This window comes from Gymnogyps californianus, chromosome 9 (assembly GCF_018139145.2).
Source record: "Gymnogyps californianus isolate 813 chromosome 9, ASM1813914v2, whole genome shotgun sequence".
NCBI lineage: Eukaryota > Metazoa > Chordata > Aves > Accipitriformes > Cathartidae > Gymnogyps > Gymnogyps californianus.
Genome location: NC_059479.1, coordinates 7,755,291 through 7,772,419, shown reverse-complemented (window position 1 = coordinate 7,772,419; position 17,129 = coordinate 7,755,291). Strand labels below are relative to the sequence as shown.

The window sequence follows — 17,129 nt, the reverse complement described above, 5'->3', positions numbered from 1 at the left end:
ATGGGGGAAGCTCCGTGTCTCCAAGCATCCTCCAGTTCGGTGGCAAAGACAGCGCTTTGGAAGACTCATTCTTTCCCCCACCATATTTTACACTTCAGTTGCTTCCCTCCCACAAAGCCCTGCTGTCACTTTGCTTTTGTCCTGGTAAATGAACGACAAACCATTAAACTGCAGTTGTAGCAAATGTGATGTAGGAAGAGGAAGCACGTCCCACGTACTACTGACTGCTCCCAGACTACTACTCCTCCGTGGTCCACCCAAAGGGGTCTGGACCAACGGTGGTGCAGAACTTTCAGAGGCTGCTGGCCCTGTACTCCTGCAGCTCTCTGAGGGAGCCCAAGCCATTTTAGAAACAAGAATGGCTGTAAAACGCTTGGGTTTTATATAGGCTTATATCTCACTGTAAGGCAGATACGGGGGAAACATCACCTTCTAATAGAAATGACCAACAAGTTTCCAGTACCGATGCATGAAGGGAAATGGTTAAAACACGGTCCCAGATCAGGCTGAATGCTCAGAAACCAGCAATGAGGAAAAAAACCTTCTGATTTATTTTTAACCTCATGATTTGGGGAACCTTACTCAACTTTGTACCTTTTTCAATATCTCATTTTAAGAATCTATGTAGATGCCAAATCACATGTCCAGATCCTGCAGCTATAACCACACAAGCATGCCTTTGTGGAGATATTTTGATTTTCGTATGAGCATTATACAAAGGTCATCTGCCAAGAGCTGGTTAGAAGACAGGGCTCATGCTCACGAGAAACCTGCTGCCCGCTTCCACCCTGTTTCCGTTACATCGCTCATAGAAAACGTTCACCATCTACGTCCCCATCCCTGTGTCACCCAGCTCCTGTTCAAGCAGCGTGGGTGTTTCATCACCGACACCAGCGCAAGGAGGATCAGACTTTCTTTTTTTTTAACCATATCCGTTCAAGTAGCATCCTTTGCTAACTGACCGCGACCACCCCTGCCTACATTTTCCTACCCCATTTGCAGGGTGCAGGCAAACGAACAGGTCAGCATGGGTCCGGCAGGCAGGACAGCCCACAGCAGAGCGCAAGGTGCTGTGACAGGCACCATCCCAGAAAAGCACGTACACAAAGAGCTCCTGAGAAGCAGGTGACACATTGGTAAAGTCCTCACCTGTGACTTACCCCCGAATAAATTCCTCCCGCACCCCAAATGGCACTTTGCAAAGGGGTCAAGGAAACTGGAATGAGACTGGAAGCTTTTTTTGGGTCAGTGTGTCTTTTTGGTGCCTGGCATGGCTCCAAGCGCTCTGCCAGCTGTGAACAAATAAGGAATGATGAGTGCCTTCGCCTCCTGACAAGGTATGCACCCTCTAGGGAAGCTGGAGTCACCCGAGATGCCACTACCTTTCCTGGATTATGAAAGACCTCACCGCAAAAAAAACTGTTCTCCCCACAAGAAAACAAAATAACAAAAAAGTCAGGGCTCCACGCAGTTTATGAGCAGATCATTGTCCATCAAAGGAAACATAGTCGAAGCACAAGAGCGGCTTACAGCCCGAGGGTAAGAGATCAGATTGCATTTGCTTCTCACATTAAGGGTGTGCAGCCATATAACCACAGCAACATCATCACAACTCTGTTCGATCCTCAACGCAGCCTGGGATTAAGCGATGTTTAAAGACCAAGGAATGCGGGAGGGAAGAGGGGTTGTCTAACAGAGACACACTTTACACACATCTACTGTTTTTCTACTTCAGACACTGGGAAAGGGCACATCGTAGTCATCAGGCTAAGATGCAACTTCCCAGGGAAGACTTCTTTAGTTTTGGCCATGGGGAATCTGAGAAGGGGACTAGCACTGGCAAATATCCTCCTGCTCACCGAAAATAATATCCTTTCTTCAAAACGCCTTTTGAGCAATGCATTCCAGTAACAAGAAGGACATGTCGGCAGCACCACGTGAAACAGCCTCCCCTTAAAAAACGAGGCCGTTCTACACTGACCATGCAATCCATCAAAATCATGGATTTTGGATCACCCAAAGTCCTCAACAACCCTTGTGCAAGAAACCCTCCCAGAGGCTTCCCAGGCAGCCGGACTTGAGCACCAACACATGTGCCCGCCTCGCCTTTGCGCCCTTACTCCGCAGCCTCCACTCAAACCCGGGTGTCGGCCGGTGAGGAGTCGGGCACCCGTGGGCTCCCTCCGCCCCGGTGCTGGGCTGCAGCGCTCCCGGCTCCCGGCCGGGCTGACGCCGCCCGGATTAAGGAGGCGAGCCGGCAGCCAGGCTCCTTCCACGGAGGGAGAGGGATGTCCAGGGAAAGCCGTCCGCCACCCCCGCCCGACCTGCGGGGTCCCCGGTCGCCCCCCGCCGCCCCCGGACACCTGTGACACCCGCACCGGCCCCTCGGCGTCCGGCAGCCCCCGGGACTCACCGCCGGCGGCGGCCTCCAGCAGCGCGGCGGCCCGCAGCAGGCAGTAGTAGCGCTCCATCTCCCCCGCCGAGGTGCCCCCCGGCGGGGGACCGGCCGGGGCCGGGGCCGGGGCCGGGGCCAGGGCCATGCCCCGCGGCAGCGCTCCGCCGCCGGCAGCGCTCCGCCGCCGCCGCCGCCCCGGGCCCGCGCGGCCGCCGAGGCGGGGCCGGGGGAAGCGGGCGGCCGCCGCAGCCGCCTCCGCCCGCCCCGCGCCCGCCCCCCGCGCCGCCCCGGCGGCCGCCCGCTGCCCGCGCCGCGGCCCCGCTGGCACCGCCGCCTCCCGCCCCGAGCGCCTTCGGCTTTTTTTTCCCCCTTTTTTCCTTTTTTTTTCCTTTTCCCTCCTTTTTTCCTCTTTTTTTCCTTTTCCCCCCTTTTTTCCTTTTTTTTTTTTAATTTACTGCTACTCTGCGGTGTCCCCAGCACACCGCCCTCCAGCCAGAGCCACTCCCCACCTTAGTGCCTAGAGCACTTCTCTAAGACAAAAAAAACCCCAAAAACTGTTTTCATCCTCTGCAAGCAGCATTCTAGCAAATTCCTTAAACAATATATGAGAACTACATTAAGCCATGCTATAGCCAAAGCTGGCCAGAGCTCTAAGCACAGCGCCGCCCTGACCCATCAGCCTCAGTTTCCCCGATGCTGAGGTTCAAACAATGCCAGCTCATTCTCAACAGGAGCCTGAGCTGCCCAGGAAGGCAGCACAGAGAAGTGGATGTTCCTGTTTTTCCAAAACAACCTTTTAATTATGCTCCTTACTATAACAGCAGCCTTTTTCCAGCAGTTCAGCAGTCAGGGCTATTAATTTAGGACCCAAGGTCTAACAATGGTAGCATGAAAACCATGTAGTAGTATGAAAATCTTTTGGTAGACCGTGTCCCTTCCTACACCGATACAGAATTTTTCAAGGAAAAACTACCTGTTCAGTCAGCGTTCCTTGTTCGTAACACAGCAGATCCTCACTAACTTAACAGTTTGACAATTTTCTGTCTGGTCATAGAGAACATCTTGCACAACAGGGAGAGTTCATGTGCAGTTACTCATCAAAAAATCCAGCTCAGGTGCACAGCAGTAAAACGTGGTTATAAAATAGCCATATGCAAGGCTACAAGCATGGAAAGACAGCCATGCCACATTCCTTCTGTATTCTTATCACAGGAATGCTATTTTCCCTAAACTGCAAGAGCTCACACAGAAATGAGGCCCATCCGAGTGCTGAAATTCTCTTTTTTGTTCTCCTGCTGCACAGAAGATGCCCTGCTGTAACCGGGACTCACCACCACTGAAGGACACATACCCACTTCTAACTCTGACTTCAGGAAAAATAAAGCTAGCCAGTAGAAGATATAGCTATGTTATCCCTAAGGTTTGGCAATCAATCCATTTCTTGCTCTCTGAACCGAAGACAAAATGATTAAGACTGGATCTGGATGAGGTCTTTGCAGCCAACACTCCCTACCCGAGCCCTGCGTGGGCTAGGCTGGACCACGGCGGCAGATGCCAGCAGGAATCCTGCATATCCCAAAGCTGCACCTCCTCCAGCCAATTCAGCTGGCACAAGAAAACATCAGCCAGCTCTCAGCATGGAAAAGCTGTGTTTGCTCAAACTGAAGGATAATTGGTCATGGCTTTTCCTTACCATCATTCCCTTACAAGCCTGTATGGCCACAAAGATTCTTGTTTTGGAAACTTGGCTGCTTACTTTCCCTCCTTTCAGGCATTTCTCGACAAATGCCCAGCTATTCCAGCAACGCATTCAGCAGAGGCACCGTCCAGCTTCTTGTGTTTTACACTAGCAGAAGCTACTCGGCATGTCTGTCTCCTCCAGAGACGAGTGTTACTCTCTGCCTGCCCAAGGAACGACAAGGTGAGATAGAGGGAACAAGGAGACAGATAAAAAGGAAACAGTGACAGCCAGAAACACGGGTATTTCTTTTTCAGGAATTTCCCACCCAGGCCCCATAACGACGTTCAGCGCTCTGAGAGCAGCACATATACATCTGTGTGCGAAGGGAAGGAGCCCTTTCAGAGAGCCGGGGAAAATCTTGCCAGCGCCTGCAGCACGTCTGTTTGCAGAGTTTTATTTCATGTGGGTGCAATTCCTTATCCTTAAATCTTAGGGAGAAGGTGTAGGGAGAATTCCTACTAATTTCATGAATTCCAGATCAGAGGCTGGAAAAAAAAAACCTCATACAGAGTTCAAAACCCTCTTCTCCCCTCCCCCCCTCCCCGATTAAGGCTAGAAGGTTTTGTTGGGACTGGTGCTATTATTTGGATTTTAGAAATCACCCTTCAAAAATACCTGTTTAGTGAAACAGGAATGCTCAATTTTAGGCAACCACAGACGTCTGGGGCCTCACACTGATGCGATCATCTTTTGAGACTGATCTGAATAATCATATCAGCTATTCCTCCCCAGCATATATTTTTATTAAAATTTGGAGAAAACATAGGTTTCATTTCTGCAACTTCCAAAAGCTGCTGCTTTCATACTTCATCGTGGAACTGCGCAGAAAGCAAGGGCCGAGCAGTGAGTCCGGCTGCGGCTGCTCCAGCCCCACCGCATTGCTGGAGATACCGCTCGGTTCGAGGCTTCTGAAAGCATCTTGGTAAGTGCCCATCTGTCACCATCAGCTCAGTCCATCCCATCTCCGAGTCTCTCCTTCAGAAACACCCTTCCTCTGACAGTCGCTGGGGAAAAGAGTTTCTAGTTAAATAGGGTAATGTAACTTGTCCCCCTCAATTCAGCCCTCTCTTCGGCTTTCACACGCAGTCCTGCGGGTGCCAGATGATTTCTCCAAGATACAGCCCAGCTCTCATCACTCCAGGGCTGAATTGTTGCAATGTTTTTCCCTGGCTTGCCCAAATCCCATTTTTCCTGCTACACCACCTGGAAGGCTGCTGCGAACACCTTTGCCCCACTCCATCACGTTAGCCCCATCAGCTTTTACAGGCAATTCCTCCACTGATTCTCTCCTCACCTGCACGTCTGCTCCATGCCCCCTGCTCAGCCCCTGAGCCCCAGCTGCGACGGGGAGCAGCCACTTGGCCTTTCATGCCCAAACTCCAACGGGCAAAACGGGACAGAAGGGCTTTAATTTTTTTTTTTAGGGTGGTGCTGAGAACTGGAAAAACAGAGCTGGCTAAACGTAGTTTAGAGTCAAACTGATGTTGAAGGGAATTGCTCACCTCTGGAATAAGCATAGCAACATCAAAGTACTTGTGCAGGTGAGTAATTAAGCTCTGGTTGGTTTTCATAAACAGGGTTTTTAGGAGGCATGTGCACGAGGCCGCATCACCCTCCATCCGGGGGTATCATCTGGCGCAGGCTCTTTCCAAGCTGGTCCAGGAGGAGCAGAGCCTTCACAGCCCGGTAGAAATCCTGGCCCCACTGAAGCCAGTTAAGCCTGCACCGATTTCATCAGGACCAGGATTTTCTGTCACCTGCTACGTCAATGTGAAAAAGAAAGGACTCCATTCTGCTCTCCCACTCTCACTTTTTCTCTGCGTCAGTCAGACCTGCCTTATTTATTGTTACAACCCCCGGTTTTGGAAGGGAACACGCACGCAGGTGCACACACGCCCTTCCTCCAGGCCACAGTGTATTTTCCAGCTTAGCAGGTTATCCCCAGACGTGAAGATTTAAGAAGCAAACCCCAATCCCAGCAGCGAGGACGCTGCGGACGCATCTCCTTCTGCAACGGCTGCAGGGGAACAGGGAGGGACGGGGACACCACGGCCCCTCCGCGTGCCAAGAGCCCTCACACGCCAACAGCCTGACCTTTAAAAAAATTGCTGTCCTTGTTAAAAACCACCTTACAAAGCGACATTGCTTCTCCTTTCTAATATGAAGGGTTACACAGGCGGTTTAAATGCTAATTTGGTGCTTTCTGAAATACCCGGTGACCCGCGGCCATCTCCCATTGCTTACGCTTACTACTTTTGTCCCATCAGCCTGGGTAGCCGGCTCAGAGTAAAACCCTTTCCAGCTCTTCAGATGATTTTCACTATCACTCACTCAGGCTATTAAGATTCTCAATGCGTGTATCTGGTTTCCAATAGTACAAGCTGCTTCTTAAAGGTTATAGTTTGTTTTAAATAGCACAGCCATCTGTCCTCCGGTGGCTGATGGGAGCTGAAGAAATCGAAGCAGCCAAAACAGAATTTTTCAAACTGTCAGTTTTTCATTACAAACATTTCAGTTTGAATCAGACCCATGTCCTAAATAAAAAAAATATTAAGCCTATATATTTTTCTTGTTTATTATACAAACACTGTGAGTCTTGCTTTAACAGTTTCATTGCGTTGTTGGAATTTCATCAGTGCAAATATCTGGCCTGAACTTCACCAGCTCCAGGCACTTTACGAACCACAGAATCATCCTCATTTGTGTGCTTCTAATCTTTGAACTAAAAAACGCTCCTTTATTACAGGTAGCCACGACACACAGAACCAATGCACAGCATTAAGAAAAACTCTTCATGCACGTATGGAAGTCGGGCACATGGACCTGCATTTTTTTTTTTACCCCGTTCCAAAATGTCAGCTGAAGCTCCAAGTTCAGCTCTTCTACAAAGTTAAATCAATTTATTCACTTAATTCACAGGACTCACTTTCTTAATTTGACATTATTTTTGAGGGAAATGCGTTTAGAGCACATAAGCCAGCTACGTGCAGCAGCTATTACCAGCAGAACTGCTAATACCTTGCTGGAGAAACAAAAATATATGAGAAGCAACCAGTATTTCCTTAGGCAAATGCTGCTCCACATCAGAGAACCCAGTATGGCCTTGCTGGCATCAGCTACCCGGCAGCAAAAATGACGATGGTCCCCCGAGGACTGCCTTGGGAAAGCCCATGTTATAAACTATTGCCTAGGAGCATCCAAGGAGGCAAGACAGACAACAAATATATATTAATCAGAACAACATACCAAAGTTTATTGATTACTTCAAACAAAAGTTTCTGTAATGAAAAAAGAGCAAGTTGCATTCATAAAAGGTAACATTCACATTCCATTTCCTTTATATAAAGCAACATAAATGTATAAAATTGCATTTAAGTGAAAAAAATGTAAGGTTGCAGTCCTTTTTTTTTTTGCAAGAAGCTGAAAATGTATCTTCTCATTGCCTGTATATAATTTACACTTTACACTTAAAAACTACATGGTTTTTAAAAAAAATCCATAGCTGGGAAATTGGATAAATGGTGCAGTATTAGGTAAGTTTTTCAACTGTGTGTATACAAATTCAATTTTAAGCTTTTACGCAATTCCAAGTAATTTATAATATTCTCATAACAATTAGGATTAGTTTTTGAAAAGTAGCTATGACTACACCAAGTTCCTCCGTTATCACGTAACAGTTGTAGAGGGAACCTTCATTACTTATCTTTCAGTGTCACTAGCCAGTGATTAAACTTCAACGAATTATTATGAAAAAACCCCAGCCTTTTTTCCTTCAAGTTTTTCCACCGAGAAGCCTGTACTGACCTTTTAGCTCACTAACGAGCACTGTAACAGCGCAGCGTGTATTATGGTACATGAACAACAATCACAGCGTCACTGTTGGATTACTGCCCCTTCAGCATCCTGCTGCCTTATACCTTACGGTCACTATCACCACTTTTTCTTCCCTTCTCTAACCCCAAAAGGGGTCTCGTGTTTCCCCTGATTTCACAAATCATCCACAGCAATAGGAATTTCACTTCTGCCATTGCTGAATGACGAGGACCAGCTCTTCTGCGGGTGCAGGGCAGCCCGCCTGTCCTGGCATTCCCAGCACTACACCAGTGCACTAGCTGAAGATGCAAGCCTAAGAAAACCTGCATTTTCCCAAAAGAGCTGCTATTCAAGACATTTCACGTTAATTCCAACCAGCTTTTCAGCACGCGTGCCTTGGGTTTGAACGTACAGCTCTTGCAATGGCTTGCTCCATCCTGAGACAGGACACTTGGAAACGGGAAAAGAAAGAAGGCTCAGTCTTAAAACAGGCTGCAGAAATGAGCCCCTTTAAGCGGCTTCATTTGGACAGCTCACACGTACATGGCAAGCTTCGCTCTGTTCCCACTAAAGTCACCAGCAAAACCTCCAGCTGAATTTCACGGGAACAGACTTTGACCCTAGGAGTAGAGCGCGACACAAAACAAACCGAGAAGCAAGGCGTCAGGCTTGGGACCATTCGGGCTTGGAATGGTTTCGAATCACAGGAATTAGGCGTTTCAGCGCCCACATTTTAAAGGTTACGTAAACACAAATCAGCAACTGTATATTTAAGGAGAAAGGTTAGATTTGGCATATAGAGCGTATCTTCATTGTATTCATCGCATACTTGATCTGTAGGCACCACATTTTAGCAAGAAAAGTTGAGAATGAGACACGGTCTGCAAATTGAATTCTAGGTCCGTGAAATGAGCTAGGAAAAGGAAAAGAAGAAGAAAGAAATAAAAAAAAGCTTTGCCCATGGGACACATGCTGGAAGTGCAGCTCCGTACTTGCATGCAGCAAGGAGTCGAGCCGCGGTTGCTAACACGGTGCTAACGAACACCACTTGCGTTGAGGCCAGTGCAGCGTGTATAATACAGTGGTCCTGTCCATATGTCCCCTCCCACGCTGGGTGATGTGAGAGCAGCCACCAGCCATAGGGACTGTGCACACCCCTTTCCCACTCAGGTAAGGCCCAGTGCAAAGTTCTTACGATGCACGCCAGAATTTGCCTGCAGCTGATCCGCACCCTGCTTCCACCAGAGTCGAAGACAGACCTCAGGGGTGGCAGCCAGAGAGCAAGATTCGATTCTTCTGAAAATTAATAGTCCACTGTTAGCGAAATTTAATGAAGGGAATGTTGCATCCAGTCCCAAATTGTTGTTTCTTCGCATGTAAGTGACAAAAAGCCTGAGAGAGCAGGAGCCAAACCCAGCCGCAGCGTGGAGCTTGTAACTTCTGAAATGAGACTTGAACGCTTCTCACAGCAGTTCCTCCGCACCGCTCTGCAGAGCGCCGGGGCCAGGGGCAGCCAGCACGAGGGGGGACCTTCACACCAAACAGTGGTGGCACACAGGGTGCTCGGTCACTGCTTATGACTTAACGCAACAAAAAAGCTGCTTTTTCCACATATGAAGTATCAGAGGAAAAAAAAAACCAAACAAACATATTGAGAGTCAGGCATCTCACCATCGCTGCGCACAACCTAAAGAGAAAAAGTTCCCATGACCATGGTACAGGTAGATTTAAAAAGAACATGCCAATTTAAAAACCAAATAAAGTGTAAAATAAAATCAGGTTCATGTATTCCTTTTATTTTTAAACCGGCTTCTTTTTTCTTAGTGCAAATAACTCAAGATGCAGTTTTATATGCCTGCAAGTTTACAGGCACAGCCCATGTCCCTGGGATCATCCAAGGACCGCACTGTCACTCAGGCCTTTAAAGTGTTGAAGCAACTGCACAGCGCAGTAACGTAAGCACAACCACAGGAACCCGGGCAAAACGGCTGAAAGTCTGGCACAACCCAACTTTTGAGATTCTTTCCTCCCCCGCGAAAGCTTCCTTCCATCATGAACAGCCACAACGCGAGGGAAAATGACCTTTTCTTCACGCTCCATCAGGAATAAACCCATCAGCAAACTGGCCGCAGGAGGATGCTCAGGCACTTCCCAGCATCGTGGGTCTCTGCATGGATACCACCACTGCGGATGGACCGCAGACCGCTTCCAGCTGTACCAGGAGCAATATGCGACTGAGCGCTTTGCACCGTTGGCAAAGATTTCTCCCGAGTTTTCAAGTATTTCTGCCGCATGCATCTAGCAACCCATCGCTGGGAGGGGGCAGCCCCCCGCCGAGGGATCGCAGCCCCAGCACCAGGCGAGATGCTCGCAGGGCTGCATCCAGCTTCTGCGTGAGAGGAGCAGGCTTTCCCCAGCGCCTTCGGGGAGCTGGAGGGGGTTGTTATGGGGTTTAAAGTCTGTGCTACTTCTTTGGTCAGGCAGAGCAAGAGACTTCAGCAGCTCTCTGCTGCTCTCGGACAGATCTGCAGCAGGCAGAGGAAGCCCCCGTGTGAAATGGGGCTGGCATTGCTCTCTTGCACTTCAATTCATGCTCTTTTGGATGAATTCCTAAAGACGCTCTCTCAGCCTCCAATGACGTAGAATTTGGCAGAATTTTTTTTGGGGGGGGTGGGGAAGCCACAAGCCCAAAGACAAACGGGTACCGTGGGGCCAGTGCCCTGGCTACCGCTTTATCAGCATGGCTGCTTACTGTACTTGGTAATATTAAAGAGAACTGTTAGGTTAAAACCATGTTGTTTTCCTACAGCTTGACAATACGCAGTGTTTGTACGGAACACTTTAAAGTATCCTGAGAGGATATCTTTCTGCCAAATTAGTAACAGCATCTTCAGTCTTCACATAACCATTCTCTATACGTTTGTATGAGACTAACATAGGCAGATCAAAGGGGCCAGTCTGCAAAAATCAGAAGGAAAACACACATGTATTGCAATTGTTACATTCCCAAACTCATAAGCCTTTTCCTATGTTATTTTTAGGAAAAAAATACTTAAAATTTTATAGAAAAAGAAGAATGACTAGCCCATGATAAAAGTGCCAAATGTCATTCACAACCAGATAACAGGACGGTAAACCAATTTGCACAATCTGCAAAATGCTGCACAAAGTCTAAAAGTGGCATCTGCCTCGCTGTCCCCTGCGGCTCCCGTTCTGCCCCAGTCCAGCCGCCTCCCGTACCAGTCTGCACCAGTATATGGTAGCGGAGAGCACCACCTAACGTCTGCGGGGAAGGAACGGCTGCTCAGGATTTATGCCAGCTGCACTGGAGCTCTGGCAAGCCTGGCTGTTGGACCTGCCATTCCGATTAAACTGATTTCTTTAGAAGCAGGTACGGGTACAAAGGTAGGAGGGGTCTGCAGAAAATTTGCAGTTTTATGCTGGCAGCGGACACCACACGGCTCCGTAACCCCTCACCTAAAAGTGAAATTGTGAATTCAATTAGGCACTTTTACTTTTTTATTCTGCTATCGGCTTACTATGATGTTTAAAATCAAGTAAACTTGTACTAGGATGCTCTCTGTGTGTGTATACACATACAGACACGGAGACATGCCTACCATACCGTATGTTAACGTACATAGACAAGTACACATGTTTAGTTTCAAACTATGCAGATGAATTAAAATTTACTTATTTCTGACAGAACCGCATGCACCCTAGAAAAAGGGATTTTGGTACAATTCAGATGCAATACTGGAATCATTTTAATAGCTGAGATTTGAATACTTCACTGTAAAGACATCAGTGCTAGCTTTTATAACCACTGTTAGCACGATTCACTGACTGCATTCTCAGATTGAATTTTCTGTTGATATTAGACTAAAATATCAGTTATATTGAAAGATTTGTTTACGTACTGCAAAATATTTCAGCTTGAGAGGATCTGTACACATAGGGGATTCTGAAGAGGCTGGCTAGGACAACGTCCCCAAATTAAAATGCATCCCAAGCATTGCATCTCCATTCCACAAGGACAGGTGCCCCACACCGATAGTCAAGAGGATTACAAGAACCAGTTTAATTGATTTGGGGAGTTACATTCAGTTAATCAATGCCTTTTAAAACCATCCCAACTCCTTTGGCCAGGGTACCTGTTACAACACATTAGACTCATCTGAGAATGTTCTTAAAAGAAGTGGTCTGACAGAAGGTCTGGCCGACAATGAATCAGGTGCCTTCCTGCTGCTCTGCAACAGCGAGGCAAAGAGACTTATAGCACACACGACACTTGCCCCTGCCTAACAGTTGAACAGTGTAAGACACAGACACACCTTTTTACAGCTAAGTCATAGCATAAGGGATGTAGCAATACACACTCCCTAAATACCATGGTGATTAATACTGGCTGGGTTTTGCAGTGCAAGAGGCATGGAGGGCATTCGGAAGCTAGCCCTGCTTCCTGAAATGGTTAACTTCAGGCTTGGGGGTTTATGCTACAAGGCGCTTTCAAGGGAGGAAGAAACCATCCTTGATCTCCACATAACTGGTATTTTTAAAATAGCAAGTAATACTAGAGATCTGCAGTGAAACCAAACACTAGGGACAAGTTTTCAAGGCACTTTGCTGTGGGGTAGCCCCACCATCCCCACGGTCAGCAAGTCCAAGACTATCCCTTGTTGTGAGGGTTGAGTGCAGTGGCTTATTCACTTGTACAAACAGCAACGGTAGCACTAACAGGTGGGATGGACTGGGCAAGATGGGCACTTGGGGAGCTCCTCCGAGATCAAACAAGCCAGAGCTGTTTGCCAAATCATCCAGAGGACGATCAAAATCGAGTCCGCTTTGTCCCACACTTTCGAGAAGTTTGTATCTAGTCCACTAACACACAAAACTACAGCGGGGAAGGAGAGCGTAACCAGCATCGGCTGCGTCCACCTCACTTGGACGTCCCGAGCATGACCAGCTCACCCACCTGAGGTGCGGCAGGAGACCGAAGGGGAAGAGACAGACAAAATATTTAAGCAAAACATTTAAATTAAAGCAAGAGGAGGGGAAAAAAAGCAGGGTTTTGCTGGGTGAGCAAATCTAAACAGGGGTTTTCAGGAGTTAGGCATTAGAAGGAGGAAAAAAGCAGTAGAGCAAGCAACACATAGTGACTCAGAAAGGAAATCACCTTATTCACTCCAAGAAAAGCTGTGATTGCTGGAAGTTTGAGAAAGCATGAAGATAGTGGATGTTCCTGAGGAAGGAAGGCGCTTCGTTACCTAGTTCACAACAGCATAAAAGACAGAAAATTGCAGTACAAGAAAGAGAAAGGCAGAAACCAAGGAAAACACAAATGCGCCTGGCAGTTAAAAAAACAACAACAAAAAAAGCCCAAACACCAAAGCATTTCCACACAGAAAATTTAATAAAGACTGAGCAGAGCTGATGCATTGTGTTAGAGGGAACTCAGGGTGAAACCCAGTCCCATTGAGGTCAAGGGCAAACACCCATCGACCTGGCCTCAGTCCATCCTTCCCTTCCAGAGGGGACCCTCATCTGTCAAGCTGGGTGTTCAGGCACCTAAATAACATCCCTAATCTTGTTTTTCATTTAATGCTCCCCTTGGGAAACTGATGTTTATTTTTTTTCCAATATTAAGGTCAGGATTCTCAAAAAGGGTCTGGATTTTAAATCATCTACCTGGTCTTAGATGCCTTTACAAATTAGGTGACTGACTTTGCTGTCTGACTGCTGACACAGACATCTAGAGCTGGTATCTGCTTCAGGCATTTTATAAAGCTCTTACTCAAAATGTACATTTAAATATGGCTCAGCCTGTGTTTAGTTTGGTATGCACATATGAAGAGACTTTTCTAGCTGACACTTACTTTGCTTTGCTAAACGATTTCACAAGAGCCTTTTTTTTAACGCATATAAAGCACTCTTGAAAGCAAGTATTGCATGGGGGAATGGATCTTGTGGCCATCAGCTGAAGGCAAAAATGGGTCACCTCTTATCTGAGTTGAGTTGGGGCTCAGAAACCCCCAGGTCACCCTTCCAGGTCACTGTCCTTGAACTGTCCTATGTCCGCAGCTGAGAGCAACTCGCTCCCAGCCTATGCAATAGGGGTGTCAAGCCAGAAACTATTAAATCATACTTAACTGGAAGAAATTACATGCAGCCTCAAAGAATTCAATTATACTTCTTTTACCATCTCTATTGCAACTTCAATGGTTTGGGGTTTTTTTTTTTTTGTCTTGCAGATACATGTTTTACTTCACTGATACTATGCCAAACTTGTATTTCAAGTGTTATGGGAGAGGAAAACCTTTACTACTTCATTAGATATATAACTTTTTTTTTTTAATCAAGATAATCATCACTTTTAAATAAGGACCGAAGATAAGTTATCCCAGGTGAGGAAAATGCACTGAAACCTCATGGGATATAAGAGCTTCAAGGAGAGAAGCCTGTTTTGAATCCCAGTACTTGGAAGGTCATCCCATGGTTTCCTGGGACAGGGTCAGACCAGCTGGGCACCAAGTCTGCCGGTACCACAGTGCTGGTCCGGGGCACAGCTGGCAGGGCAGAAGCCACCTCTGTACGTGGCTACCTCTGCACTAGCCAAATCCTGCAGCTGTGCCGCCGGGCAGAGCGATGGCTGGCTCCGGCCACCCGCCGGGGAGCCACCCTGGCCAAACCCACACTGCCAGCATCTGTTGGGTGTCAGCAGGGGGGTGACCCTGCGCCAGCAGCGTTGGCTCCTGTCCCTTCAAGCTGGGCTCTACCACTGCCTAAGGACATGCAAGCCCGATGGCAAGAGGCCAGGGCTGGCTGACAATACACCGCGTGCTGACCCGAGGCAGGACTTGCTGATGTTGCAGGGGGAAAGAGAGAGGGGCTGCAGGAGGGAGGGGAGGCGCAGGGAGCAGCGGAGGCACGGCTGGGGTGAGCAGGGGCTGCCCGGGGGGGGACACGGTGCTGCAGGGATGTTCGGCACCTCTGGGCAAGCAGAGAGCAAGGGGCAGCAGGGGTCTCAGCACAGTGCGAGTCGTGAGCCCGGCAGTGCTGGCATTCACCATTTGCAAGGAGTGACGAAGAAAACTTTTAGGAGATGGTTTACACTTCTAAAACGAGCCCTCCTCCTCAGCAGTGGAGGAAAGCTGTTAAGAAACCAGACCGCTTTCAAGGAGAGCTAGACGCTGCAGGCTAATGCCACGGTACGAGCCCTTGGTTATTAAGGGGGGGGTGGGCAAATGTGACAAGACCTGACCCTGTTCTGCCTGCACCAGCACCTGAGGACATACCCAAGGGGAACATCATGGGTGTATTCTTCGACATAAAAACAAGTAGCCTTTTTTCAGGACACAATATGGTGGGTTTGATGACCGGTTCAGGTTGGAAAAGGGTTACTGTACTTTTATAAGAGATGACAGGTTTCCATCCAGTGAAGGCAACTAAGGAAAGGCATGAGTTGAGTCTTTCCTCACTACAGATCTAGGCAGTATTTTTCAATGAGCTTCTTGACATTTCTGGCATGTGAAAGAGCAAGACAGGACTCTAGAAAGCCTTCCTCAAGACGTGAGTGGTACATGGTACTGTTACAGGTTCATCTAGGGCTTAAGAGTAAGAGAGGTCTTCCTAAAAATACTGTGCAATACATCATCTTGTTCCTTACCTGATGATTTTTCTCTTTTATACTTTTTAAAACTATTAGAAGAATTTCTGGGAAAAGGCTGATAAAGATCAGGAGAATTATTGCCAGCCACGTGGAAACAGAAGTCAGCATATGGGCAAATACAAAATACATTCTTTGCTGCTTCAAGAAAGGCCTGAAAAAGAAAGGATACAAATAAATTCTGGTTAACAAGAATTTCCCCAAGAAGGTCAGAATCAAATGCAGATTCAGATCAAACTATTAGCAGTAATGCCTCCCTTTCAGATGGAGATGGATACAGCCTGCACAGAAACACATCCTTCTCCCAACACATCTCCTGCCTTCAACTGTGCTAGTTCTGGAGGACTGTCCTGTCACCTTACACAATGTATTTCTGCATCTTCCACATCTGTTTCATTTTGGGAAGGGGAGGGGTTTGAATTTTGCTACTATCACCAATTTTGCTACTATCACTGAAAGATAAATTATTCACCTCATCAAAAACCAGATCATTTTATTTCAACTTTGGCCTTCTGCTATAGCTTCTGGTTTGCTTTTGATGGTGGAAATCCAGAGACTCTTGGTCCCTTCAGCCCTCCGTCGATGATGGAGGGGCACTGACAGATGCTTGTGAAAAATGCCTCATAAGTAACTGATGACAAGGATTCCAAAGCAGTTGTTGCACAGCCCAGTATTTTAGAGTTCATGCTAAACAAGTCAAACACACCAGTAGAACACTCACACATTTCAGCAGAGAGATCTGGCTAGATCGCAGATCTGAGTCTGTTGGTTAGGAATGCTGAAGAATTAAAACAAAGCCCGTGATCCCCAATTAAAATATTTAAAGCAGTTCCACATCTTTATTAGCAGGCTGCTGGCTCAAGGATCTAGCCAATAACCCATGGTGCTAACCCATGGGAAAGCAAAGGTGTAAAATGGGAGATACTGTGAATGTCAACATGAACATCTACTCCAGCACAGGAAATAGAAAACTAATAATATTTGTAATGTACTATTGCTTGCCTGCTTTTGCAAGACATTAAGCCTAAAACCCTAGTCGCACTCAAATCAATGAGAATTTCTTCTCCTACTCAGATCCAGGATTTCAGCAGCAGGATCTGCGCTTTCTCCTGCTTATTTCTCCCTCTTAAGCCGCCCCAGAGTGCCAGGCCCTCTTGCTCTGCATCTGCTTCATCTGTTCCTTCCTTCTGTATCACTGGGTTTCTTTCCAACATCAATTTTCCTTTCTGTCCTGTCCACATGCAAACAGATCCTGAAATATTTACCCCAGAACCTTCCAATGAAGACAAGGGCCTCAGCACCAGAAACGACCCCGCGGGCAGAAAAGCAAACCACCTCTTGCCAAAGCCAAGCAGCTGGATGGCGACCAGGGGAGTTATCTGCTTTCAGGCTATCCCTTCGGTAGGCTGACAGACCTCCTCGAACACTTCTCATCATGCAACGGCCCTCTTCCAGCACCAGCTTTTAGCAGGCGTTGGATGGAGATATCAACCCTTCCCTCCCCGGCAGAGAAA

General features: G+C 47.5%; 2 protein-coding genes across 4 annotated transcripts in view; both read right to left on the bottom strand.

The window, feature by feature from the left end:
* The window catches only part of MCF2 (MCF.2 cell line derived transforming sequence), a 60,034-nt gene extending 57,563 nt beyond the window's left edge, over positions 1-2,471 (bottom strand). The window contains exon 1 of the mRNA XM_050901819.1: positions 2,414-2,471. Within this exon, the coding sequence (XP_050757776.1) occupies positions 2,414-2,471 (58 nt within the window). The remainder of the gene's footprint in view (positions 1-2,413) is intronic.
* Positions 2,472-7,362: 4,891 nt separating this feature from the next.
* Positions 7,363-17,129, bottom strand: part of ATP11C (ATPase phospholipid transporting 11C) — a 66,337-nt gene continuing 56,570 nt past the window's right edge. Inside the window, exons 28-30 of one of the 3 annotated variants that reach the window (XM_050901552.1) lie at positions 15,616-15,769; positions 12,104-12,199; positions 10,857-10,907 (exon numbers count right to left, since the gene is read on the bottom strand). In XM_050901552.1, the coding sequence (XP_050757509.1) occupies positions 12,107-12,199; positions 15,616-15,769 (247 nt within the window). In that variant the 3' untranslated portion in view covers positions 10,857-10,907; positions 12,104-12,106. Of the gene's footprint in view, positions 10,908-12,103; positions 12,200-13,125; positions 13,217-15,615; positions 15,770-17,129 lie in introns of those variants that run through there. The other 2 variants (XM_050901553.1, XM_050901551.1) reach the window with 2 other exon arrangements.